The sequence below is a fragment of the Apiospora kogelbergensis genome (assembly GCF_038363985.1).
Source record: "Apiospora kogelbergensis strain CBS 113332 chromosome Unknown utg000001l_segment0_segment0, whole genome shotgun sequence".
NCBI lineage: Eukaryota > Fungi > Ascomycota > Sordariomycetes > Amphisphaeriales > Apiosporaceae > Apiospora > Apiospora kogelbergensis.
Genome location: NW_027117418.1, coordinates 5,111,685 through 5,138,371, shown reverse-complemented (window position 1 = coordinate 5,138,371; position 26,687 = coordinate 5,111,685). Strand labels below are relative to the sequence as shown.

General features: G+C 55.1%; 9 protein-coding genes across 9 annotated transcripts; 1 reads left to right on the top strand and 8 right to left on the bottom strand.

The window, feature by feature from the left end:
- Window positions 1–2,103: 2,103 nt before the first annotated feature.
- Window positions 2,104–2,774, bottom strand: PG998_001635 (uncharacterized protein; the record flags this gene model as incomplete). The annotated part of the gene is made up of 2 exons (XM_066868453.1): window positions 2,104–2,478; window positions 2,556–2,774. The coding sequence occupies 2 exons, from the start codon at window positions 2,772–2,774 to the stop codon at window positions 2,104–2,106; spliced, it is 594 nt and encodes a 197-aa protein (XP_066736868.1).
- A 3,393-nt stretch (window positions 2,775–6,167) lies between these two features.
- PG998_001634 (uncharacterized protein) lies at window positions 6,168–6,743 on the bottom strand (the record flags this gene model as incomplete). The annotated part of the gene is made up of 1 exon (XM_066868452.1): window positions 6,168–6,743. One exon carries the CDS (start codon window positions 6,741–6,743, stop codon window positions 6,168–6,170), a length of 576 nt encoding a protein of 191 aa, XP_066736867.1.
- Window positions 6,744–8,417: 1,674 nt separating this feature from the next.
- Window positions 8,418–10,338, bottom strand: PG998_001633 (uncharacterized protein; the record flags this gene model as incomplete). Its single annotated transcript, XM_066868451.1, has 2 exons — window positions 8,418–8,553; window positions 8,612–10,338. 2 exons carry the CDS (start codon window positions 10,336–10,338, stop codon window positions 8,418–8,420), a joined length of 1,863 nt encoding a protein of 620 aa, XP_066736866.1.
- Window positions 10,339–11,177: 839 nt separating this feature from the next.
- On the bottom strand, window positions 11,178–14,051 carry PG998_001632 (uncharacterized protein; the record flags this gene model as incomplete). The annotated part of the gene is made up of 3 exons (XM_066868450.1): window positions 11,178–11,618; window positions 11,688–13,466; window positions 13,524–14,051. The coding sequence occupies 3 exons, from the start codon at window positions 14,049–14,051 to the stop codon at window positions 11,178–11,180; spliced, it is 2,748 nt and encodes a 915-aa protein (XP_066736865.1).
- Window positions 14,052–15,743: 1,692 nt separating this feature from the next.
- On the top strand, window positions 15,744–17,672 carry PG998_001631 (Oxysterol-binding protein-like protein OBPalpha; the record flags this gene model as incomplete). Its single annotated transcript, XM_066868449.1, has 7 exons — window positions 15,744–15,798; window positions 15,882–15,950; window positions 16,003–16,108; window positions 16,177–16,287; window positions 16,358–16,886; window positions 16,945–17,258; window positions 17,312–17,672. The coding sequence occupies 7 exons, from the start codon at window positions 15,744–15,746 to the stop codon at window positions 17,670–17,672; spliced, it is 1,545 nt and encodes a 514-aa protein (XP_066736864.1).
- An 814-nt stretch (window positions 17,673–18,486) lies between these two features.
- PG998_001630 (splicing factor U2AF 23 kDa subunit) lies at window positions 18,487–19,122 on the bottom strand (the record flags this gene model as incomplete). The annotated part of the gene is made up of 1 exon (XM_066868448.1): window positions 18,487–19,122. One exon carries the CDS (start codon window positions 19,120–19,122, stop codon window positions 18,487–18,489), a length of 636 nt encoding a protein of 211 aa, XP_066736863.1.
- A 423-nt stretch (window positions 19,123–19,545) lies between these two features.
- PG998_001629 (mfs sugar transporter) lies at window positions 19,546–21,274 on the bottom strand (the record flags this gene model as incomplete). Its single annotated transcript, XM_066868447.1, has 4 exons — window positions 19,546–19,778; window positions 19,853–20,111; window positions 20,305–21,123; window positions 21,197–21,274. 4 exons carry the CDS (start codon window positions 21,272–21,274, stop codon window positions 19,546–19,548), a joined length of 1,389 nt encoding a protein of 462 aa, XP_066736862.1.
- A 425-nt stretch (window positions 21,275–21,699) lies between these two features.
- On the bottom strand, window positions 21,700–22,777 carry PG998_001628 (Aldo/keto reductase subgroup; the record flags this gene model as incomplete). Its single annotated transcript, XM_066868446.1, has 2 exons — window positions 21,700–22,386; window positions 22,493–22,777. 2 exons carry the CDS (start codon window positions 22,775–22,777, stop codon window positions 21,700–21,702), a joined length of 972 nt encoding a protein of 323 aa, XP_066736861.1.
- A 651-nt stretch (window positions 22,778–23,428) lies between these two features.
- Window positions 23,429–26,367, bottom strand: PG998_001627 (minor extracellular protease vpr protein; the record flags this gene model as incomplete). The annotated part of the gene is made up of 4 exons (XM_066868445.1): window positions 23,429–23,519; window positions 23,597–23,847; window positions 23,960–25,837; window positions 25,909–26,367. 4 exons carry the CDS (start codon window positions 26,365–26,367, stop codon window positions 23,429–23,431), a joined length of 2,679 nt encoding a protein of 892 aa, XP_066736860.1.
- Window positions 26,368–26,687: the final 320 nt, after the last annotated feature.

Sequence of the window (26,687 nt, the reverse complement as noted above, 5' to 3'; positions counted from 1 at the left end):
CTAGATGCAAAAGACACGAGATTGGGTTTACTCCAACTATGGCGACGCTCCCTTGACGTTTCCGGGACAGCCCAGGCTCTAGAGCTGTTGTATACTGACATGTTTTTCCATCGACGCTGGGCCAAACCTTATATCAGGCTGCCTGCCACAAGTGACAAGAGTGCCAGGTGCGGAATGCCAATAGTCCCTCCGTCAGTAGGACCTCAATTGGCTCTGTGATCGAGCACCCGTTTGATTACCCAGAGCCCTGCGGTTGCTGAGGCTTCTGCACGCTACAGATTGGAAATTTGGAGGTGGCTTGCCACCTCCTCCAATGGGATCGTACAGTTAAGTTAAACACACACACACACACACACATACAACCGTCGTCGCCATCGTTGCCTTGTTCTCCGTCGATGACGCCCCCCGCCCCGCCGCCGCTACAGGTGACCAAGAAACTATTACAGCCAATGACAAGCTCAAAGCCACACTCAGACACATCCCCCAAGGAGTTTTCGTCGCCCTTTACTCGATTCCCATAGCCAATTCCGGATGAAGCAGAGCCAAAGATCTGCACGGACTAGCCTCGCGTGCCTCTTAGTAAGAACCAGCTCGCTGGCCTGGCGAACTATTGACGCGGCGAAAGGGAGGGGGTGGGAGGGAGAGAGGGAGGGAAAAGTGAGGGGCAGCCTTACTGCGTCCAGCCAGCATTGCTTTGTGCTAACGACGAACTCTAATCGCCTCTAACATAGCCGCCATTCACGCCTGGAGGGTCGACAATACCTGCCTGGCGAGCTCCAACCGTTGCAGGATCCGGATCGAGCTGCCTGCCCTAACAACATTCCATGGTCGACTAGGAAGGAGGGAGGGGACACGACGTGGCGCAGATAAACCGACAGAGGTACTAATAAAAGCGGCTTTAACCAGTCGGAGCAGCCGACTGCAAGACGCCCAGCCGACGGCCATTGCTCCGGGCACGATGCCGACAGTCTACTTGCTGATGAGGACGCAACATCTGGCTGCGCCAGGGCGCCTAACGCCCCGGCAACTGATCCCCGCCCAGGTTCGTATCGTCAATGCTGTGCCAGCCTCCTGGCGAGAGGCTTCGAACAACCCCGGAAGGTTTGTTCTAACCAGGGCCTCGACTTCGTGCAGTGGCAGTAGGAAGGTTATACGAATCGAGATCCAAGCTTCGAACTCCCAGGCAGCTAGACCCAGTTTTCATTCAGCTTTACCAACGCCGGTTTAGGAACGACGACGAGGGGAGCAGGGGAGTTTGAACACCCCCGCCCGCACGCGTCGACTACCACTAATGCCATCCCACCTTGCGATTATCAAGACTGTCTGACTGTGTCAAGTTCCTGTGCCTGTAAGTAGCTGCCGTCGCTTGGGGCATAAGTTCCGCCTAGCCGTGGTCTTTGCCCTCGAGTGGGGAAATAAACCGGTGTTGAATTTTCAAGATGCCCTCTAGGCTCGCTAGGGGTGTCGCAAGCAACCGTGCTGGATGGAACTTCCGGTCCGGTTCTACAGTCACTCTCCGCCATTGGTTCACGGTGTCTGGGGTGATTCATTACAACTAGGTCAGTGTTGGTATGGTATGGTTTCACAAAGATTCTCTACCTTGACCAAAGCTCAGGTCTCATTAAAATGTTAACCACTTCTGACCATGAGCCCTGTCCGTCCGTGTTCGCGCCGAAGACCAAGTGAATGTGCCATTCCAGCTGTTAATTCCATCTCTCGCCATATCCGAGAGACAGTCCGCAATCGCCTGAACGCCTTTTGCCTCCCAGCTTAGCAACAGTAAGATGGCCAAATTGTATGTGATTTTTTCGCCGTGACCAAGCCAAGGGATCGTAACCTGATATCGTCCCCACCCCCTTCCCTAAACACCAGATAGATTCAGTCTCCAAACCCGAAAGAAGTGCTCCAAATACAGATAGCCCATTTCGCCGTATGAAAAGAATTGATTGGTATCTCCCGCCCAGGCAACCTTCAGAGGAGTCCACCACCTTGGTGCATCCAAGCAGAACATTGGGGGTTTGTCGCAAAATCAGAACCGGTAACAGTTGGACGCAAGTTGGCAGAAGCGTCGATGATGAAAAGAAGACAGGCGCGTCGCAACCGTCATCCTACTCTTGCCGCAGCCGTTGCGATGTAGGTGTTGATCGGTTGGAAGTCGCAGGTTCCGTGGCGTAGGATCTCGTGCTTGAGCGACAAGACTTCGGCGCGTAGTGACGTTGCCGAGTCCACGAGGATGGCGTTCTGGACCTGCAGCATGCGCCGGCGGTCCTCAAGGACGCGCTCCTCGTCCTTCTTCTTCCTCCGGCACTTGCTGGCGGCGACACGGTTCTTCTCTCGGCTGAGGTCGGTAGAGCCTCCGGACGAGCCGGACCGGCCCCTATCCCGCCTTGGTTTCTTGGATGGCTGTGATGTTGACTCCCTCCGTATGGGTGTGGGTGCCGTGGGCTCAAGGGCCTCGCTGGTGCCGGAGTCGGATGTCTATGCGGGGGAGCAGCAGGTCAGTTGCGAGGTTCGCTGTTCGTCGGGGTATGTGAGCATAACGGCGAGAGACTTACGGAAGAGAAAGACTCCCATGGTTGAGGTTGCCCGATGTCCTCCAGCTTGATGACCGTGTCTTGTTGTTGTTCGGTAGATAAGTCGAAAAAGTGCTGAGGATCGTTTTGGTAGGGAGTTGTGATACATGGGTCTAGAAAGGCGCCGCAACTAGTGCCCATTGGGCTTTGTGGAAGCTCGTAGGCCAGGCGGTGGTCCGAGATCTGGTGGCAGAAGTCCATGGAGGGCAGCAGTGTGTGTGTGTGTGTGTGAGCGTGTGTTGGTGTGTTGGTGGATGAGTCGGGTCAGCTGTTGCAAACTTGTTATACCGTGTCGTTGCGCTGACGCGGCGTACATAGAGTGATAAATGGTATTGTGTGGATTTCGATCGGGAAAGCATGCACTGATAACGAAGAACCAAAGGGCAAATCTTTCTGTCTGAGAAGAAGGCCTGATGTCACGTCTCCAAGTCCCCAAGTCCAAGCAAGTACAGAGGTATCTATAAGTATGTGTAGTATTCGACCGGGAATGGGTATGGCATGGTACGGCATGGTATGGGGCGGCATACACTACGTAGCTGTGCAACTAAAACAACTCCTGCTGGTTAGTGGCAGGTTACTGTTTCCCAAGCTTCGGCAAGCCAGGCTGGTCGATTCCGAGCAGAGAACCCGGAAAGCCGGGCGTTGATGGGGCTGCGTTGCTGCATGTACCGACAGTACTGGAATATCTCCAAGTTTGGGAGCAAACCCTCCGAAACACCCCGTACAGGTACCTCGGAAGTCTTGGCATCAGTCCCGCTTCTTCCAACGGCAAGGAATATCAAAGTCTGCCTAGTCTAGTGGTAGTGGTAGTGGTGGTCGTAGAACTACAGTAGCTGCTGTTCCGCTCTCCTCCCCGCCCCCTCTCTGCCTCTCGCGGTGGACGGGAGCCGGTCTATACCCAAGCAAACCCAAACCTGCACTTGAGGGCGGGGGCCAAAAGTCTGCTTCGTACAACCTGGCTTGAGTGGGTGCGCCGCATCGCTCCCGCATATGGGAGAAATACCCTGTCACCTGGATGCATATGTGGTCGTACTTGCACGCTCGCTGAGCCGGCCAAGGGGCTCAATTCCTGCTCAATGCCCCCCGAGCGCTTCTTTATGCTGTCCAAAAAGCAGGGTCCTGGGTGGATATAGGTCGCTATAGGTAGTCCGGAGCTGTCCGACACTCTGCTCGGCTTATGATTGGCCAGCAGGCTTCGGAGTACGGAAGCCCGGCAAACGGCATGCATGCAAGGGAGCTCACAGCTGCAAGGGGCAAAATATAATGCCCACACGGCCTTTGGCTTGTCGTTGTCATCGCATCCTCATTGATACAAATCATCTCTACGTACTTTTTTATCTCCCCAGGGACATCCATCTTGAGGCCTCAAACGCATACTAACCTACCGATCTACCACTGAAAACACCGAAAATGATATCACTTTCCCCACAGACATTGCGGCAGCCAAGGTCTCACCTCGACTAGCTCCCGCGGCCGTTGAGGTTTCTCGTAGGGCCCCTATACCAAGTAGGTGCTGACCTCGACGACGCAACATACCACGCCGTGTTAAGCTCATCTGCCTTTTTTGCTTGCTCCTGACGCCTGCTGCCGTGAATTATGCCTTCGCCCCAAATTTGCTGTATTCAATTCTATCAAGCTTATTTGACACATGCAGGGCGCTCAATCGAGCTGCCAGCTTGTAGCCGCCAAGGGTGGACGTCGGACCCGGGGGCGGGGAAAGAGTATGTAGACTATGGGGGCTTACGTGTAATGACGAGACCTTCAAGAAGATACAGTATCACATCGTACCCAACACTGTTATACGGCCTCCCCCGCGCATGACAGTGTACCTCGGGTGTGGCGGCTTGCCTTGGCTGGCTATCACTATGGCCGGAGCGAATATAATAATCGATACCAGATCATCCATGCCGTTCTCTTAAGGCCCTGATGGCGCCACAAGACACTGCATCGGTATGCTCGTTATAGGATCTTGATTCGGCAGAGCAAGAAGAGGACGATGGACGAAGAGAGCGATGAACAGTCACCGCTATGCCCACCCTTTCGGGGGCTCTTGGGAAAACAGACAAATTAACGGGGCTACGGGAGGCCTCAAGCGAGTAGCGTTTCCAATGGTTGAAATCTTGTTAGCGCAAACCAAGTCAACGTTGCATCCAACCTTCTTTCTCTTCTTCGGGGTCTGGGTTGAAGCTATTCGGTGGTCTACCCTTTAGGGCTGAAAGTCAGACTAATCATGATTTGGTGTGCTAGCGACTATACCTTCTCCCCATTCGACAGGTTAGTGTGGGTGCTCCAGACTGTGCAGATCTCAGCTAGATCTGAACCCTGAGATCCATATGCTGCCCCGTCTTTCCCCCAAGATCTGCATCGTCGACTCGGTTGCCTGGCCCGTAGCAAGCTGAGTTGCCGAGATGAAGAAGGCCATTGCCCTGGTAGCTCTGCAGCCCCAGACTCTTCATCAAGTGTAAGAGCTGATCCAGAACTTACATACACAAAAGGAGAAGTTCCCAGAGCCGTCTAGCGGAGGAGGTCTCTGGGGGTTGTCTTGGCGTGGTCGAATGTGGTTTGATGTCGCAAAGAGGTACAAAGTACAGTTTTAATTACATAAGAAGAGGGAGGGTGCAAGTTAAGGTCCAGAAGACCGTGCCTCTTATAGGCTGACCTCATCAGGGGTGATGACACCATTGCTGTTGACCTCGATTCTGATCAAGTAATGGCCTCGTCCACAGGGCTGATCGCGAGGGGGCTGTCGGCAAGGCTGCACTTGGAACCACGGCGTTCTGGATATACAAATGTTTCGGTCGTTGCTTTTTGAGGGACTATATCCAAAGAAAGGAACTTGGAGTCTCCTGAACGGGAGAAACCCAGAGAAAGGGTACAATCTTGATAATCTACTCCCACCGAAGTGACATCAGAAGATACTGCATATCTCTGGGAGAAGCACGGGGTCTGCTAAGTGCTTTCAGCACACTTGCCTCTGGATTGCGAGCCGCAGCAAAGGGCATTAGAAACAGAAATGGCTGAGGGGGCCATTGTGAGAATAAGAATGTACGCCATCTTGGAAGGGCTCTTATAGGAACGATGGAATACGGTTGGTCGTGTAGGTTTTTTCTTATTACCTTTGCATTGATCATTTTGTGAAGCAAATAAAACCCGAACAAGAAGCCCCTATTTATACTTTGGATTGGTTTTCGTATAGCCCACGGAGGCCATTATCTAGGGACTTCATGATTAGAAAATAGGGTGAATTCTCTATGTCAGTCCTGAGCACTTTCAACGCATCCAGCAGAACGAAGACTTCAAGCATCATGACGTCGTGATTGGAGTGATTCTGCGATGTTGCGAGTGGTCTTACCCATAGGCAACTACGACTGCATAAGTTAGTTATTCAAGAAGGCATGTGAATCACATTGGCAATGAAGCTTTGGATTGGCCGAAGGGTTACGTAGTTGCTAATCAAATTTCCATATCAGCATTGGTTACATATCAGGTATAGCTAGTGCATATTGGATCGTAGACCCGAGGGTAAATAAACAGCAGCCTCTCCTTTCCTAACACCAACAGCCAGCTCCCTCGGCCCATCTTTCAATGTGTTATTTATTGGCAGAGCGTATCATAATCTCCCCTCCCCGCATCCTGTCCACTTTGAAACACGTTCAGAGGACGTCCGCAAGGCCCCTCATTCCATCCGTTGTAATACAGGTTGTTCCACCGGTACTCCCCGGACGATGAAGACGGGTTTCTGGACATGCCGCCGAGCACCTCGCCGACGACGCCATTAGGACAAACGGCCGCCGCGTTATCGTTAGGGCCAGGAGCGACGCCGTAGTTGTACAAGGCGACGCATCTGCCCGAGATCCATGGGTTGATCTTGCCGTTGCTCGTAGTAGTAGCAGGGGCGGCGGGAGTGGGAGGCGTGGCAGAAGACGGGTAGGGTACATAGCTCCATGCGACGCAGTTGTAGATTCCCGCGCAGCTGACACAGCAGTCGAGCTTGTCGCTGACGGCACCCAGGGTGGCGACGGCGGTGCTCGTGACGCCGGAAAGCTGCAGCAGCTCGGCGCGGTTGACGTGGAAGGACGGCTGGCAGAAGGCCGGTATGGTGGTCTGAGGCCACGTCGCGCTGATGGCGGTGCAGGTGCTGGTGGTCGTGGGCAGCGGTGCCGACGTCATGACACAGGAGCAAGCGCTGCTGAGGCGGGAGGCAGGGTAGGTGGTGGCCGTCGTGAGGAAAGAAGGCGTGATAGGCGTGGGACAATCTGCTGCCTGACGACGAGCTTGGGCTGGCATAACAGCAGCAGCAGGGACATCGGCGTCTGTCCTCTTACGGGTCGGAGGGTAGGGGCAAGCCACACCCTCGGGCCAGCCATAGCACGCGGCGTTTCCCGGAATGGTACTGGGCGTGGGCGGCGAAGGATAGGTCAACGGGGTCCCGCTCACTCGGTTAGAAGGCTGCAGGTTATACAGATACAGCGGGTGGGCGCTGCCGGCTGCAGTAGCAGTGATCTGATCGCCTCGTTAGCTGATGCTATCCTGCGGAGTTCAAACGGGAATATGGCGGTTTGGGTACTGTACTGTAGAGGAGGGGCGGCATAGATAGTCATTGCAGAATGAAGTCGCCTCTGCTGTTCGTGTTGGGTTTAAAAGGGCGCGTAGAAGATTATCTTGTGCGCATCCTTCTTGGCGGTTCTTTGCAAGCCCAGCAAGAACAGCCGGAACCAGAAAGCTTGTGGCAATAGCGCCTATGGCGATGGCTCGGGATCTGGCCATGATAGGGAGGGATTGCTATGTCGCGATCAGAGGAAGATACGGCGAAAAGAATACCAATAGGTACCTTCCAGGAGCAGTAGAATGGATGGCAAACGCAGGATCCTGTAGCTTTACACGAAAAGAAACGGGTGCTGTAGTCATATCTTCTTAAGCTGGGCTGAGCCGAATTAATACTAATATACCACTAAAGCCGAGGTTTCCTCCCCTCGACGGGACAGCGCCGTTCCCAATGGCCTGTGGCTTGCAGATTGAGGTTGCATTTTCGGATTGCGGAATTGCTTCTTCCAACTAATATCATTTATAACATAAGCCACATGAGCCTAGTGTGGTGGAGTTTAGTCGTATATATTGTTGTGTCGATAAAAACACGAGTTTTCTTCCCTGGGGCTGAGTGGGTAAGCGGTAATAACCCTGGCGACACCACGCTCGTGCAGACGCCGACGCGGGTCTAGGCTCTGACGACGGTGAGGTATCACCCCGCCGGATAAGACGACCATGGCTATTCCGCAGGAGACCTTTGCCAAGAGAACCCAATAGCTGCAAGACTCGACCAGCACTGCATGCCAAGTCCAACCATGATTGGTAAATCGTACCGGTGGCACGATTGTAGGACACTCGGTTACATCAGCCGAATCACATCGGCCGAATCTGCCTCGACTCAGCCGAAGAGTCACATGGGGGCCGCAAAGCAAGGGCTTGCGTGACAAGCATTTGCCCTATATAGCGTGTAAAGGCAACTAAATAGGGAGTCGATTCCCTGGTACTTGCAGAGGCCGAGCCACCATATTATAGAGTGAGCCTTGTGGATGGTATTGACGTTCTAAAATGAGAGTGTGCCGCCATCAAAACGCCGGACATGTGCAAGATCCATGAAAGTGAAGAAACCACAAATCGCTGGCCAAAACAAAACACCAGGCCAGCTCGGCCGCAGATACCCTTACCATACCATACCATACCGCGCTTATGCAACTGCGGGATGCCTGACCTATGCCAGGAACTACCCTTCCTATCGCATAGCGCCTTCCGAGCCATAAGTGTCGGACCAAACCAAACCAAAGCGAAAGATCAATGGATACATCAATCAATACCCGAAGCTGTCATGCTGATGAACGGGACAGCGGCCTGGGTGATTGACAAACCAGGCCGTGATACAGGAACGGTGAAACCGGCAGAGGCATTCCAGCCGTGCCATCGGCACACCTTCTTCAAACTCCTCTAGACATATAGTGCACTCAGCAGAATCGACACAGTCCTTTTCGGTTGCCACGTACGGGAACATACCAGTCCTCCGAGCAGCTCGAGGTGGCGGTGTGTTATGACCACCATGTTGGTTGGGATTGGATGGCGTGGGCGTGTATGAACTGTGTGAAGTAATACAGGAATTGATATGGGCTTCGCGCAGCGCCTCAAAATTCGGTAGATCGCGAGACGGCAGCTCCCGATGGCAGACGGGGCATTCATCCTCTTCCGGGATCTGAGGAGGGGGCGGCAGGGGGCGTTCATTCATAGCAGCAGCCGATGAGGATGACGCCGGGTATGAGCCATACTGGGCTCTATAGTAAGGAGCGAGACTCCGTGACTGGCCGGACCCTTGGCGGGAAGACGAGGCGAAGGCGTCGCCTGCCGGTGTTGGATGATGATAATAATGGCCTGAACGACCGGCTGCATTCCCGACGTTGATAGTGCGAGCATCACGCTCAGCATGGCCAGAGCGAGAGAAATTCGAATTCTTACGTTGTGTTAGCACCGTAGCCAAGTCCACGAATTGCTCGACCATTTCACTTACCACCGTGACACTTCTATTCCTAGGATAAGCGTTTGCCGGGGGATTCGCCATAAAAAAAGATGCAAACCCACTAGCCGCAGCCTCGGGATTTCCGTAACCAGTAACGCTCGCGCTGCTCTGGGATCTCTGATGGGGAGATCTGGGCGAGAAAGGAGGGCCATGGGCCGATGGATGGCCTTGGGTTTGTGGTGGCGTCGTGTTCGGATCAGGTACACAGGGGTTGCAAAGCCTCACGCGCTCACCGCCACCGATGTTGCTGAAGTCCACGATCGTGCCCTCTTCACCCCAGATTCCCGATGCACGCAGCATAGCTTGGTCGCCAGGAGGCCGGACTATGTACTGATACGGTATAGTGATGCGATGGGGCGAGCAGTTGGCACAGACGACTCTGCCACACTTGCGGCAGTGATGCTTCCTAACAAAAATGCTGAACTGCGCGCGGCATATAGGGCACAAGGTGACCTCGGCGTCTGGTTGCCACCGGGGAAGTGTGAACTCGGAAGGCCGCCGACGCACCCCTGGTGACTCACTCAACCGGGCCTGTTGGACGGGCTGGGCAGGGGCTAGACCTAATGTTTGGACGTTGGTACCATCGACGCGCCGATCAATTTGTGGCGAAGCTCGTGAACCAGGCGGAGGCGCCGAAGATGACGCCTCCGTAGCATAGCTTGGAAGAGGTGGTAATTCGTTTTCGGTACCAGCTGCATTCCTCGGGGAAACGGTCATGTCGTTTAAAGCCTCCAGTAAGGTCAGACCAGACAACCCTGTCGACTCAGCCGTAAACGTCGAAGGCGACGGCGGTTCTACAGCTTCAACCCCATCTCCAGAGGTCTCGCTTGAAGGAACGGCAAGGGCGCCCGCTTCCCCTGTGGCTATCGGCGACTGTCCGTCTTCTACCTGCTCGTTCTGTGAATCCGAAATGACGCGCGGGGCTTCTGTAGTTGTATGTGCCCCGGCCGTTTCCCCAGCTGCACTGGCCTCTGCTTGCTGGTCAGCAAGTTCTGGCGCGGCATTGTGGCCTTGGTCTTCTATAGAATGTGGGTGATCATCGATCGATTCGGGGTTGGGCATTGAATCGTCGAGAGGCGCGGCCGCTCCAGGGAATGCTTCTAGGGTTGAGCCATCATCGCTGCCGACATAGGAGCTTCCAGACTCATCGTCGTTCAGACCGTGATGTTGAACAGTGTCGTCGGGGTGTTGGCGGCTTGCCATGGTTTGTTTCGGCGCAACTCGGCTGGGTAGGCAGGATGTGTGTGGTCGCGGTCGCGTGGAGGATGCTGCTTTGCAAATCTGCCCGCAGACAGGCTAGCCATGAACCAGATCGGCCAACGTTTGTCGTGACGGCCCAACTCGGCTCCGAACGGTTGGTTGAGAAACAAGGCTGGGCTGGTGGACGAGCAAAAAAGCTATTCAAGGACCGGATTAAGCACGAACTGTCGGCGTGGTGGCGTCGAAGACGAGGTGCGAAGGGGCGGGGGGTCAGACGATGGTTGTGGAGGTGGAGTTGGGAGCAGGATTCATCCACTATTTAGAGATCGACAAGGGACCCGTACACGCATAAGACATAGGGATAGGGGAAAACTGCGAGCCTGCACAGCAGACAGGGAGAAAAGAGGCACGAGACGGTGAGTCTGATTCGGCAACCAGCCGTTATCGCGGGAGTCGAGAGGTGCTGTCCGCCGTGCCACTGACTTACTGATCGGCCCCGAGATGAAGTCTCTGGACTCGGCAACTTATCGCAGCTCCCATCAAATCTGCCATCTGGTGGTGAACATTTGAAGACAAAGACAGACAGTGACAGCTAGCGGTGCAGTACCCACTGAACGCTCCCTATCGCCACCACGTTAGGTAGCCTAGCCACTAAGCTGCTTAGGTACTGGGCAGATTCAGCACTGGATCCAGAACCCCCCCCTCCGTTGCTTGCTTGCGCCCCACTCGACCAGCTTCCAAGTCTCGGCTTGATCCGACAGGTATTCGTTCATTCATAAATAATAGATCTATCTCTGGGTATGTGCGATCTAATAATCGAAGTAATCCCCCAGGCTTCTTCGCTACCCTCGACCGGCGCTTGAGTTCGTTGGCAAGATTGCGCCTCCTCCACTCACCAAAGCCTCCAGCTTCATCATCAATTCGGGTATCCGGAATGGTTTGGCAATGGCATCGTCCATGCCAGCGTCCCTCGCCTGGCTCACTTGTTCACTTCTGGCATTGGCACTTACTGCCATAATAGGTATGTGTCCGTTGATTTCACCACTTTCCTGGTAATTCCGGATCTTGCGTGTGCACTGGAGCCCGTCCATCACAGGCATTTCGATGTCCATCAGTATCACGTCCAGATCCAGTGGCTTAGCAGGTACACCAGCCTTGGTGTCGCCCGCTTTCAGGGCTACCCAGTACGACGTCCTTCGAAGGAAATCGAGCGCTTCGGCACCATGGTTGCTGACGTGTACTTGGCAGCCAGCCTTACGTAGCTGCTGGGAAAGGACCTTTTGCTTTGTGGTCGTGAGCCAAGGAACATGGGCAAGATTGATTCGAGTGTGGGGGGTGCGGGCTAGACTTACGTTGACCAGGTTGTCCTCGACAACGAGTACGGACAGCTGATCCATCTTTCTCCGACTATTATATTCCATGGTAACAGGCCAGTTGAACGGCGAGTCTTTGACGGTGCCGGTTCTGATGGGCGTGGGAGGGGGTGCAATGCGCGCGGCCACGAAGAAAGTGAATGTAGAACCCACATCGGACTGTGACCGCATTCCGATTGAGCCACCTTGGAGCCCCGAGAGCTTTTTGGATATGAAAAGGCCGAGTCCACTGCCGCCATAACGGATATGCGTACGCGGTGTGGCTTGAGTAAATCGCGTGAAGAGCTTGCTTTGCTCTTCCAACGACATGCCGCAGCCCGTGTCCTGACATGAAATCCAGATATAAACCGGGAGCCCAAGTCCCCATTCCGCGTTGTTAAGCAATCTTGCCGAGTCGGTGGTGTCGGTGGCGTACGAGATGCCACTGGAACCATCAGACGACGGCCGCTCAGCACTGGCACCCAAGCGGACGGTTATACGCCGAGTGGGTCGGTCCCGAGTGAATTTGATGGCATTGGTCAGGAGGTTGATCAATACTTGAATCGTACGGCTCGGGTCCATCATGACATACTCGGCCCTCATCTCCCTCACCGAGGGATCCTCGATGAAGGCCAGGTGAATGCCGTCTTTCTTACATTCAAGCTCGAACATGTGGACGGCTTCGCTTATAGTCTTAGAAGGCTCTACTCTGACGGGCGCAATCGCCATAAGGTTGGAGTCCATCTTGGAGAGGGTTAGGATGTCATCCACAACCCTTTTCTGATGGAGCGAGCACGAGATAATGGTATGAAGTGAATCAAGGCTTTGCTTAATTTCTTCATCCGTCTGTTGGACGGTTTCCATGTCTCCCGAGTGCGACCGAGAAACCAACGACGAGACCAGCTTCAAAGAATCAATAGTCGAATCAGCCGACTGAATGATGGCAGACAGGGGGTTTCTCATTTCATGAGAGGTCATATCGATGAAGTTTTCATGCTTGCGTTTCGCTGCGAGTGCTTCCTCTATCCGCATCTTCTGGACCTCTTCAGCCCACTTGAAGCGCGATATGTCAGTCATGACGCAGAGAAATGATGCGACAGTCCCGTCCTCCTTGAATTCCGGTATGACTGAAGACTCCACCCAGACCGGTCGAGATATACCGTCCCCATCAGCCCAGGTGTGCTGTAACCTGAATACAGCTTGTTTCAACTCCTGGTCGGAAACTAACGTAGCCCATTGCTTGTCTACGATGGGATAGTCCTTTTCGGAAACGAAGTTGTGCCAGTCCATCTTCTTGAACTGATCTGTGGGCGGTTGACCTGTCATCTCGAAAAAGTGGGTGTTGCAGTAACTGATTCGGCGCTCCGTGTCCAGGATGATGATGGCGACTGGCGCCAAGAGGGCGAAGCGAGTAAACTTGCGCTCGCTCGCTCGAGCGCGCTCCAGAGCCTCGGCCCGCTGGAGCGCTTGTTTCTGTATCCTTTTCTGTGCCCCAATGTCGATGGTGTTGCCAGCTATACTAAGCACATTGCCCTCGCTATCCTGGATCGGCACGCACGCAGACAATATCCACTGGTAGTCTTCCACTTCCTCGTCGTTTGGGACGCCATACTGCGCGCTCTTCCAGCGCATTTCGAATGTGACAGGAACGCCTTGGACCAGCTTGTTCCACTGCGACAAGACCAATTCAACATCAGGTGGATAGACCAGGTCCATAAACGAAAAGTCTTGGTGCATGTCTGCATCTCTCGGGTGAAGACTAAGCCTATACCACGAGTCCTACATGGCCGTCAGCTATGTTTTCTTGCAGCACAAGGTGCAGGAAAAGTCAGTTACATTAGCCCGTAAAAGCTTTCCATGGTTATTGTATTCGAAGTGTCCAACATCACCCATGTCAATCATCTTATAGAGGCTGTTCACCCTTGCATCGGCAAACTTGGCATGTTCTAAGTTCCGGGCATCGTCGTCGATAGGTCTGGAGCGTTCGGGGCTCACCCAATTTTGTTGCTTGGCGACGGTTACTTCGGCAGCTTGTATACATTTCCATTGGGCGGAGATACTGAATGCAGTCCAGACACGTCCAGAGAATCGGTACTGGGGTCGCCAATGCACAACAGCCTGGGACCATGCCCGGAACTGCTTTCCGGTCCTGGTGTCACGCAGGACCTGCTGGTCGAGCTCGTCGCGGCGGAAGGCATGGTTGCCGAAGACGATGCGAAATGGCAACGGAGCCGATGGGTCAATGGGTACGATAAAGGTCGGCCTCGGATCCGCGTCCAAGAAATGTTTGGTTTTCGGCAGTCCCCTTACAGGATCGGCGGTGCTATCTTGCCAAGGTGGAGGTGAGAGGGAAGACTCCAACATTGCCCTGCTTTTCCGCGTATCTCGAAGATCGCAAAACCATTGAGCCTCCAAGTCGCTCCAGCGCCAGCGATGACTTGTTGTGGCGGATAGAAACACGAGCGAGTGAGAAGAAGGAGAAGAAGAAGGAGAAGGAGAAGAAGTAAAATTGCGACTTGAGTCCGGTTCAGGAAGAGATGCGAAAGGCAGTTGAAACAACGATAAATATCCTCGACGACGCTTGACGCGCACGACGACCAACGGGCCGGCCGCACACACATATACGTCAGTGCCACTAGTGCCAGACGTGTAGTGGAACGTGGCCTGCGCCGCTGCATGAAATCCTGATTCCTGTATTTCGGGGAGAGACTCGCTAATCTATGTATCTATGTACATAACAGCTAAACGAAGAAGCCGTCGCGACCACATGGTTCGCTGGTAAACAGCAAGCGTGTAGTGTATGTATACATATACACATATATATAGTATATGCGGCCAAGTTGCTCCTCCAGACTTGGGGCCCGACTTTCAATGCGCGATGATACGGAGACGAGGATTCCAATCGATGGCGAAATGTGGGCTGAAGACCCGATGAAGACGAGGCAACAAACCTTATTGACCAGGCCAGACCCTGGCAAGCTGGGCAGAACCTAGGGACCCGTTCAGGATGGATTGATCCTCTTGCCTCTCCCTTTTTCCATCGCGACGGTTCGAGACCGATTGGGCGGCTCCGTGGGTCCGCAGAACAGTACATAGGTTGGTAGCAGGTAGATCGATCATTCTATTGATCCTCCAATCCGGATTGCATGTGCAGTACTCCGCACCGAGTATACGGAAGTCAATGCTTCGTTTTCTTCACACCCTTCTAGCCTTCACCCACACCAGCTCCGTGCCGTGGATGACTCTCGGGTACCGACCCCGCGGGAAACGTCATGCCATGCTCGTCTATTCACTACTGCGTTCACAATGCACAATCCCTACCCGCCCAGCGAATGCCGCCCTGTCTAGCGCAGCCTGTCTCTGTCTGTGTGTACATGTATAATCTGCCGTGCACATAAGTGCAATGAAATTGTATGTGTGCACAGATCTCGGGAGTAGCCAGTGCCGCTAAGTTCTTAGAGGGGTTGTGCTGGAAAAAGCAAGAGCCAAGTGAGGTCATAGGCGTGGCATGGCTGGCATGGGCTGTCAGCTCCCCAGCTGGCAGGCCTAGCAGGTCCCGACCTACCGCAATCGATAAGCCCAACTGCCAACTGACTGCCCAAACAATAAGCCCAATCCACTGCTCTATTACGCACTCCCCTGTCATTGGCGATGAGGGGTTGCTTTCTGCTTTCTGTATTGACTTGATAGCTCCGGCTGTTCGTCCCTCTTTTTCCCATCTTTGCCTCCCCCCTATGAAAAGCACTTGCCTACGTGACATTTGGTGTCTGCCTAGGAAACCATCCTGAATGAGGCCCCAGTCAGCACGTCCCGCAGTGAAGTAAGGAGTGGCATTCCCATCCATCCTGCTTCAACAAAACATATTTGCACCAAGGTCAAGTACAGGAAAGCACTTGCGCGCTGCTTCTCGAACCGACCGGCAGCTCTGGGAAGGTGTCCGAAGACCTCTCTTCCACTGTTCCTGGCCCTGGCAGCCAGCCCAGCACGCACCCAACCTAAAGCTTATTATAGTCGTTGGAGGCCGCCCGAGCGAGCACCACCACAGCCGAAGCCGAGATGCATGCGAAAACACTGAGCCTTTCCGGGCGACACCGGACGGCTTCGAATGCCAGTACGACTTCTTTGCCTTCGTCTCTGCCCTTGTGAACATACCTTGACCACCGTTATGACTGACCATGTTTCTCCTGCACATAGGCAGTCGCTCGTCGCTGGACGGCGACGCCGACGACGATACCCTTGTGGTTGAGCCCGACCAGGGCAACGGTGAGTCTCATGGCGATGCCCGGGGTGTACCGCAACTAAGCCAGCAGCGTAGTACTCATGCACATCATATCCCAGCTGCGGCCGGGTGCCGATCTTAGTCGAGTGGTCCTGCCTACCTTCATCCTCGAGCCACGCAGTATGCTGGAGAGAATAACCAAGTGCGCAACTCCCGACGCCGCTCCGCTGCCTTCGCGAGCCTATCACTGACATGCGTCTTGTTCCTCAGCTTCATGTGCCACCCCGAAATGCTCCTGGGCATTCCCGACCTGGAGAACCCAGTTGATCGCTTCGTTTCTGTGGTGAAGTTCTACCTTAGTGGCTGGCATATACGACCTCCGTTCGTCAAACACTCCCTCTCTCCCCTCCTTGACCACTCAGATCCTACAACTAACCGGTGTTGTCAACAGGGGCGTCAAAAAACCACTCAACCCCATTCTCGGCGAGATCTTCACTTGCTACTGGGATCTACCCGACGACACGCGTGCGTACTACATCTCGGAGCAGACCTCACACCATCCGCCCAAGTCAAGCTACTTCTATCTGGTCCCTGACCACCATATCCGAGTCGATGGCGCGCTGAAGCCCAGAAGCAAATTTTTGGGCAATTCCGCTGCCAGCATGATGGAAGGCACTGCGATACTCTCCTTGCTCAACCGAGGGAAGGATCCTAAGAAGGGAGAACGGTACTTCCTAACACAGCCCAACATGTATGCGCGTGGCATATTGTTCGGCAAGATGAAGTATGAGCTGGGTGACCACAGCTTCGTGCGTTGTCCGGAACTGGGCCTTGTAGCCGACATCGAATTTAAAACGAAAGGTTGGGTAGGAGGAACTTACAACGCTATCGGTGGCACGATCAAGAATGAGCAGACTGGCGAGATCCTGTACGAGCTTTCTGGCCTGTGGAGCGATGAGATGTTCATCAAGGATGTTCTAGTAAGTTCAACGATAAGGCTATATAGTATGGCGCCCCGGAACTGACTGGTGCTCCCAGACCGGTCACAAGGAGATGTTCTTCAATGGCGCCAAAGCAAGGCCAGCAAAGCTACAAGTCAGACCACTTGAGGAACAGGACGAGCGCGAATCGCAGAAACTGTGGTACAACACGGTGCAAGCAGTCAAGGATAAGAACCACGAGCTCGCTACCGACGAGAAAACGCGCGTCGAAGATATGCAGCGCGAGGAAGCCGCCAAACGCGCTGCAGAGAACGTTGAGTGGCACCCGAGGCTGTTCCGAAGGGTCAAGGGCGGTCCTGGTGGTGAAGAGGAGGGCGAGGAAGAGTTAGAGTGGATCATCAACGCCAAGATGTATGTCAGGAAAACCCTCGGAGTGGTGATTGAAACTGCTAACAAGTTCCTAGCGACGGCGCAACCCCCAGCAAACAGGCCGAGCAAGTCATGGCCATCTACCCGGTAGTGGCAGGGCAGAAGCCTTCACAGCGCAACATGATCCCGCCGCGTGCTTCAAGCGACCAGCTGTCCCGAACGACGTCTGCACAGAACCGCAATGATCTGGTCGACTTGAGCCAGAGCCACGATCCCTCATCTATTTCGGAGACATTGGAGAACCCAGTCGTTGACACTACGACGGAAAAGAGCGGCAGTAAGCACTCCAACAACATTCAGGAGTTGCTTGAGGTAACCGGCCAGAAATCAGAGGGTCCGCTCATTGACTTTACTGGAGACATGAAGAAAGAGCTTCCCAAGGATGGGCAAACGTAATCATCGCCTGAGCAGGGCGAGGTTATAGAGAAATATGGCATGCTCGAATGGCCTCCCCAATCCTTGGAACAAGTCCTGATATTACCAGACATAGACTTTCAAGGCCACCATGTCAAACGGCAGTTGGAATTTTTCATGATTGTACTAGAATTGAGCTTACAAGTTCAAGTTCTACAGGTAGAGGTTTGCACTGCATTGTTCTTACGAATGGATACCACAAGGTTTATCAACGACAACGGTTGGGCTTTGGTAATTGGGACGCATCGAGTGGCATTCTGCGAGTAATGATACATAGTTCGTAATTACAACGATTTGCTCTTGCAAATGGTTGACTGTTCCTTGAAGAAGGCACCCCTGAATCTACCTGATACAATGTCCAAACTGGACGCCCAGCAATCATTTAATCCATCAAACGCCTTAGAATCTGTGGTACGCACGATATGCGAGCCCCCAGGAAACACATAACCAGGATTGAGTTGTATAAACCACGGACTATTTAAGATGTGTTTCCATTGAAACATGTCCCTGTGTTCTCCTAGTCTCATCGCAATTGCTGGGATGTGACGGGGAGCTTTGTCTCCGCATGCCCATTTGTCTGGGGCCTGCATTACTGTCTTGTTCTGTCTGTATTTTCCTCGTGGTCGCAAGTCGATCAGCTTGTTATAGTGTGGGTGTGGCTTCAGGCGCGTCCGCTCGCTCAAACATTAGGAAGACGCTATGGTACCGTTTCACACCGCGTTCATGGCTAACCCCCTCTCTTCTTGCCGCTGACGAGCGTTTTGCTCCTTTCCTTCCTGCCTTCTCTGCTCTCTCTCTAAAACCTCCTCCTCGTCGGCTCCGGGCTGGGGCTTCGCGAGGCGCTCTTGTCGTCGCGGCCGCGCATCTTGAGCCACTTCTTGGTGGCGAGGGTCAGCTCGTTGTCGAGCTCGGGGGAGGGGTTCTTGCGGTGGATGAAGTTGCAGAAACCGCCGCGAACGCAGCCTTCGCCCGAATTGAGGCGACAACAGGCCTCGCGGAAGTCGGTGACGGGGCTCAGCTCGCAGTAGATGGGCCTGCCGGCGTACCAGCGCGAGTTGAGCTCGTCACAGGCCTGCTGGGCCGAGTCCTCGTACTTGAAGCGGGCGTAGACGTTACCGATCAGGTGGTCGTTGGTGTTGTCACAGACGACGAGCTCCTCCAGCTCGCCGTACTTGCACAGCTCGCACCACAGGTCCTCGTAGAAGGCGTCGAAGTGGTTCGCGCACTGCTCCGGGGTCAGCCGCGTGTGCGACTTGGTGTCGTGGGCCGGGTTCTGGTACATGGAGGGCAGCAGGATCGTCTGGCTGTACGACGGCTTCACGTGCTTGCGCGAGCACCTGTCTCCGTGGCGGCACGCGCCGATCTTGTAGTAGAAGGAGCAGTTGACCTTGTCCTGCTCCGTTCCGAAGATGGAGGCGAGAAAGTTGGCCATTGTGGAATGGAATAGGTCGGTCGGCCGCGCTGGCGCTTGCTTGGATCGAAGTGCTTCTTTCGGGCAGGCAAGATATGTGGCACTAGCAGAATTTCGGTTGTCGCGGTGGGGACAGCTGAAGTCGACAGTGTTCGGGTCTTCGTCGGATTGCGGTTGACGAATAGCAAGGTATTGGGATGTTGAATGCGAAAGCCGGATGCTCGAGCTTGTCGCGTAAAATGGATGGGAAAGGCTGCGATGCTGAGGTTCGAGGCTGACAAACTCCAGATCCTTGCGCACCAGCCAGGCGCTAGCCACTAGCTGTGGCTGGAGACTTCCAACGCCACTCACACGGACCCACCCCGTATTACGTAAGTCGATAACAGTATATGTAGTATGTAGTAGGTTGTAGGTAGGAGTTTGCTAGCTGGCTGATACCTAATGCTATTTATACGTATTTATAGTCGCACGCACGTCCTCCCGGTCCTGTGTGGCGTGTGTCACAACTTCGTCGCCGAACTGCCTCTCAACCTCCTCGAGCGACAGCTGAGACGTCTCGGGGAAGAAGAAGTAGATGGTCGGGACAAAAACCACGCTCCAGCAGATCACCACCAGAAAGTACTTCCAACCCACTGCGGCGAACCCCAAGGGCGCAGTCTGCAGAAGAATGATGGTGGCTTGTACGAATGTTTTAGCATGGTCTCAAATATTCCACGAGGAACGGCCGAAGCCATGTTCTTCTTTGACGTACCCGCAAACTGCCCAAACAACGAAAAGCCCATACCGATGGAGCGTATCTCGGTCGGGAAGATCTCGGAGATGTAGATGTACATGGTGGTGTCGCAGAATGTCCCCTGGAAGGCCAGGTAGAGAAATATGAAGAAGACGCCCATAGCGTTGCCTGCCTTGTTGTCCGTGCCGGCAAAACAGGCAATCATGGCGGCTAGGCAGGACGTGGTGATGATGATGCCGACGAAGCCGGTGATGAACATCCATCTGCGCGAGTTAACCTTGTCGTGGAGCCAAGCACCCCCTGGATTGTAAATCAGGGCTGCTGTGGTGATCCAGAGAGCCGAGAGTAGAAGTGGCATGTGTCCTTTTTGGCCCAACCCTTCGTAAAGGATCACCGCGTAATTGTTCTTAGCTCGCCCTGTCAGCCCATCCTACCCGACTCAGCTGGGTTACTTTCGAGGGTAAACTTACGATGATAAGAGGACCACCAAATTCGGCACCCCACTGTGTCAAAAAGCCGATGGCCATGCGCTTCTGATAACTCCGCTTCGACAAGACGGCCCTCCAAGGATTCCCGCCCCATGTCATAAGCTTCTGGCGGTCCAGAGCGATCTGATCCTGGATCTCGCGCAGCTCTTCCCGCGCCAATGCGTCGTCCGGATCCTCGGACGACTTTCGGAGACGTTGGAGCTCCATCCAAGCCTCGTCGTGGCGGCTCTTGGATACCAGCCAGCGCGGCGACTGCGGCAGCCACGGCGTGCCGCAGAGAAGAGCCAGCGGGGGCACGACCTGGAAACAGAGCGGGAACCGCCAGCCGAACGATGGGTTGGACGCGAAGTAGACGGCGTAGCCGAACCACGAGGCCAGCAAGTACCCAAACACGAGGAAGATGGCGTGGTGGCCGACCAGCCACCCGCGGCGCCGCGGGCTCGAGATCTCGCTCAAATACATGGGCGTGACGGTGACCATGAGGCCGATGCACAGGCCCATGACGAACCGCCCCGCCTGGAACATGGCGAGGTTCGCGGCGCCCCCTTGCAGCGCCCCGCCCAAGATACCGAGCAGGCCCGCGGCCTGGAGGTTGCGGACGCGCCCGAAGCGGTCGCCCGTCCACATGACGGCGAGGCAGGCGACGGCGGCTCCGGCGCTGAGGAGACCGTTGGCGGTCGCTATGGCCGGCGTCGTGACCTCATCGTAGCCCGGTTCCCCCCGTGGGGGCAGGTCGAAAAAGGCGTACCAGCCTGGCTGCCCGATGGTGCTCGAGATGACCGAGGCGCCATATCCGTATGTCTCGTAGTACAGAGTGAGAACGAAGGCTCCTGGTGAAACAAATCTATATGCTAGGGGGGGCTTAGAAACTTACCGTGGAACCAAGTGCGGCAAAAGCAACCACGTTGCGGTTATAGGTGTTCGTCTGCGCGCCGGCAGGAGATGAAAACATGATGGAAGTCGCGATGAATGATTCGAATAGTATCCTCGATACCAGTGACTAGTATTTCGGGATTTCTGAGGAGCAGAGTTGCTGGTGCCTCTGCACAATTTGTTTTGGACTCGAGCCGAGATCAGCGATCTGCACTATACATCTACGAAACCCGTCATTTCTGCGTTATCAGATGTTGTTGCTGTTGGAATACGGCCAATACGCCGTAGGTGGCACTTGTGTTGTCATTGAGACATCAAAAACTACAAATTGTGGGCTTGGAAGTGCATCATTGGTGAATGGCGATGCGGCATGGTCTATCATGTAACCCCAGCGTCTTAGTCGGAGTCTCACTGCATCTGCCGCTTTCGTAAGAGGGAGGGGGAGCCAGTGCCCGGCCAGCCCCAACAAGGATTGATAGCAATCTGTTCCCGCTCATACCCCGATCACTGGAGCTTCGACAGATAGTCGTTGTAGTTGTCCAGGGGTGCATCCGCCTTGATGATATCCCACAGCTCCTCGACTCTCCTGGCAGCATCCGCACTCAGGGGCCCCTTCTTGATCCAGCCGACCGTCTCCCCTAGCTGTTCCGGCTTCGTGCAGCCCAGCAGAATGGCGTCCCCCAGATCGCCTCGGAGACCCGAGTTCCAGCAAACCCAACGATAGGCCATCTCGCCCTGCGAGACCCCTTCGTCCTTGGCGATCTGCACCCAGGCGTCCAGCGCGTCCAAGTAGCTAGGTTTGGCGTATAGAGTCAGGTAGGTTTTCCCCAAAAAGCTATTGGGGTCCCATCGGCCTGTGGTTGCCCCTGCTTCCAGGACCTCCCGGCTTTTGGTTAGGAAGCCGCCGGCGATGGGGCTGTACGCGTAGAAGGTCATGTTGTGCTTCCGCAGGATGGGCATGAGCTCTGTCTCGGCGCGGCGCGCTACGGCCGAGTAGACACCTTGGAATACCGAGGGCAGCACGTAGCCTTTCTCCTTGCAGATGCGGACGACGTCTTCTACCTCGTCGGGGAGAAAATTGGACAACCCGAACTTCTTGAAGGCACCCTCCTTGTACAAAGCGTCGATGCCGGACAGCGTGTCCTCGAGCGAGCAACGGCGCTCAGGGGCGTGGAGGTAGTACACGTTCACCTACGTATTTCTCGTCCGTCAGCACAGCATGCAAAGAGCCGGGGGTCGATATAGCCGGCTAGACGTATCGGCAGCAACTGCAGTGTGATGCTACTAGCGGACTCACACTCTTTGTTTTGAGCTTCTCGAGGCTCTCCCTCCCTGACTTGATGACAACATCTCCAGTTGCGACTGTCGGGCCCATGGACTCTGAGACCTTCGTGTCGATAACGAAGCGCGAGGCCGCGTTCGCCTGGCCCAGTAGCTCTTCGGATTTCCCATAGTTCTGGGCCGAGTCGATATGGGTGACGTTTGCATCTTGGAGAGTCTGGACCCAGGCTTCGGTACGCTCCGGTGTGGCAAAAAAGAGGCCTGCCGCGCCCCAGACGAGCTTGACATCTTTGGAAGGCATGGTGGTTGCTGACTTTGTTCTTCCAACGCGTAGTTGATGCCGCGTTCGCCCTAACAGCCGCAGAACAACACCCGCTTTTGTGTTGTGATGAAAAGGGGAAAAGGAGGCGTACGTTGGAAGTCTGGGAGTATGCTGGATTAAATAAATAGACTGGCTGGTCTTCTCTGACTAAGCTTGTGGCTTGGACCGGAAAAGAGTACGTGTAACCCCGGATGTGAATAGGACTCAGCATGAAGCTCCAGGTAAGAGAGAGTTTGACGATACTTATAAAGTGACAGTATCTATATTTAGTGAGCGGAGTTCCTGAGTCTCACAGACTATATCAAGCCACTATACCTACTACAGCTAGACACATGTCCATCAAAAAGTGGACTGATCGGCAAGTGAGTCACTCGGCGGACGTAACCGTATTGTCGGAAAGGCAGCCATGCTTATATTTCTCCAACGCAGGATCGACAACCTTGCTACGTACCATCCTTTCCTAAATTGTCGCGGGCACCTGTTATTTCGGTGGGGGTCGCAACCTTCGGCCTCGTCCACGTCTTGGTTGACAAGTCACTGCAAGTGATCCGAGAATAAGACCGTTGTATAAAAGTAGTCATCTTAGGTTATTAAGAATTATGCTGGTGCCTATACAGTAACTCATAGTGCTTATAATACGGTGATTTTAGGTGTCTTGAAAACGCTCCACTGGTTGCCATTCTCAGGTACACCAAAGGGGTTCAAAGCGGCAAAGCGCATACTAGAAATAGCGAGATCCAAGGTTAACTCAGCTTCAGGGGGGAGAGAGGAAAGGGGGTATGGCAAGGTTTGGCTTACCTGTAGTTGCCCGGCTTGAGCTTCTCGCCGTTGCCGAGCTTGCCCTCGGGCCACCAGTACTCGTGGTTCAGCTGCAGGGTTGCCTCGTCGGCGTTACGATGGGCCCAGACGACGGGGAAAGTGACAGTCATGTTCGGGTAGTCGACCGAACCTGTCGACTTGTCGATGCCATGCACGGTACCGACGTAGCCGTTCTCGCCGACCTTCAGGGGCCACTTCCACTCGCGTTCCGTCCAACTATCCTCGAAGATCTGTGTGCGTGTGACGTTAGCAAGGGGACAAGCCTCTGCCGCTCAAAACTGCTTGCGTAGCTGGTCGATGTAAAGAAGGAGGTAGGGAGTTAGACAGATAGGCAGAACTTACATCCCATCGGATCTGCGCAGATCCCCACTTAAGACGTGCTGTGATGCGCGGGAAATCAAGGACGGCATCGCTGTAGTCGAAGGTGTAGCTCGACTTGTCGGCGATGGGTGTGTTGTTGGCACCAGAGACGGCCACGGGGTAGCCCTTGCGGAAGATGGGGGAGATGACCTCCTTAAGGTTGGCTCCCAGGCCGAAGTAGGGGACCGACAGCTCCTCGCCGTTGCTGCCCTTGATGCGGATACTGCCGCTGTAGGCGGGCAGTGCGGCTGCGTTCCAGCCGAGTTTATCCGGGTTGTCAAAGTTGACCTCGATTGCCTTGCTCTCGCCAGGCTTCAGGGTGAAGGGCGCAGGTAGACGGGTCACGATGGCCTCGAGCTTGATGGCCTTCAGGTTCTTCCACGGCTTGATACGGCAGTCATCGGCGGCGGCGCACTCGTACGTCTCCAACCCGGCCGCGGGTGCGTGCGAGAAGGTGTAGACGATGTTCTCCTTGCCGTTGTTGGTCAACTGTACCTTGTGGTAGCGGTTGAAGTAGTGCGTGTCGTTCAGGCCCATGGTGTTGAACTCGAGCTGCGTGTCGTAGTGGAGCACCTTCCACGCATCGACGAGGCCGGTGCCGACCTGCTCGACGGGCGCCGTGAAGTTGTAGTCGGTGTTGGCGCCGTCGTACCACGGCAGTGCTTGGCCGCTGCTGATGATGCGGCGACCCAGAGCGCGTGCCCACTCCTTTCCGTGTGTGGCACGACCTCCGAACTGACCGACCCAGAGAGCTGCCACGCCGGCTACGTAGGGGCAGGCCATAGAGGTACCTGAGAGGATGGAGTAGGTGTTGTCGAGGTACGTACTGAAGATCTTACCACCGGGGGCACCAACGTCGGGCTTCACTGCCAGGTCGTACGAGGCGCCCCACGTCGTGAAGTCGCTCGCCTTGCCGCCGGCCGGCCAGTCGACGAAAGAAGGAATCTCAGAGTCATTTGTGAAATCGGCTGTCACGTTGCCACCGGCCTTGACCGTCCCAATGATCTTGGCGCCCAGCTCAGCCGAGATCATGGCCGCCCGAACACCGGAAACAGTCTGAGGCTCGATAATGACGCCCGCGTTGTTGTAGATGAGCACGTGCTTGGCTCCAAGAGCAGCCAGGTTCGTGACCTTTGTGACAAAGTCGCAGGTGCCCCGCCTCACGAGAGGAATGACATTCTCGAGTCGGGGGGCATCAGAGGGATACGGCTTGCAGGCATCGTCTACCACGGTGGTATCCAGGTTGAGCGGAAGGATTTCGAACCCGGATGCTGTAGTCGGGAAAATCCCGCCGGCAGGAAGATACGCCTCTGACGCGTTGGTGCTAGGGCCCTCGGGATTACTGTAGATGGCGGTCCAGGTCTTGACTGGCAGCTTCTCGTTGGCGATGGAGGCCACAGCCAGGACATTCTTGCCCGAAGAGCCAGTACTGCCAAAGAATGGGCCGGCACTGCCCTCATTACCTGCCGAGATGGAGATGAAGATGCCCTCGTCGACCAGCCTGTCGGCCACGACGGCCCACGCATTCTGGGACCAGCCATTGAAGTTACCAATACTGCAGGTGATGATGTCGACGCCATCCTCGGCCGCCATAAGGAAACCCTCAATGACTGTAGCGTCGTCTGACTCTTCGCCCGTGGCATCCGAGAAGACCTTGTACATGCGGATATTGGCCTTGGGTGCCACACCACTCCAGTACTCGTTCTCGCCGGCCACAATGCCCGCGACGTGGGTGCCATGACCTCCGTTGTCTTTGGGGTCGTCGTCTGGGTGTTTCTCCAGACCCGGTCGCCAGTGGATATCACCTACCAAGTCATAACCACCAGTGACTTTGCACTCCGGGCCGATGCAGCCCCCCAGCTACGCCAGACATGGGCCGTCAGCACGATTGCGGGTGGTCTAATAGGCCCAGATGAAGAAGAAATGCTTACCGCTGGATGTTCCCACCAGACGCCCGTGTCGACAATGCCGACAAGAGCGCCCTTGCCCAGCACGCCGGCCGAGTGCAGCTTGGAGACGCCGGTGGAGTTGTGGACGGCGTAGTCGAGGGCCTTATAGGGCTCGGCCTTCTCGGCCTGGGGGTCCTTGGGCGGGAGGGCAACGATGTTGTTGCGCCAGACGTTGGCAACCTCGGGCATAGCGCTCAGGCCGTCGAAATCAAACGCCTCGGTCTCGATGCTGGCGCCCGAGAAGACGGCGCTGTTGTACGATTTACGCACGCGGATGTCGCCCTTGCTGGCGAGGCTGTCGCGCGCCCGCAGAGCATTGGTGCCCGAGGCATACTCGACGATGTACTCGTTCGGCCGGGCGGCTTGGGCGAGCGCCGTGTCAACAATGACGGCGGCACTCACCACGAAGCCGGCAACGGCATTGAGGCTTGCGGAACGCATGGCAAGATCTGGGGCAACACAACGACAAGTGGTATGTTGCGGGGATCAAGTGGGAGAGCAACACGACCGACGAGCTGCGTGGAGGAAGAGCCCGATGGAAGGCGGCGCTGGGAAGGAGCGGGCGGTCGATATTTGTAACTGGCAACCCTCCCGCCTGCGCGCCTGCAGGAACGGGCGAGATGAGTCGAATTGTCGCATCACGCGTCTCCATCTCACCTGCGCCAAGAGCCCCCCAATATCGGAGGAGGCCAGGCACGACCAGCGACAACTGCTTGGTCGAGCCTAGCTTCACCCGCGCCGTCGGCTCCCGGAGTCTCTCG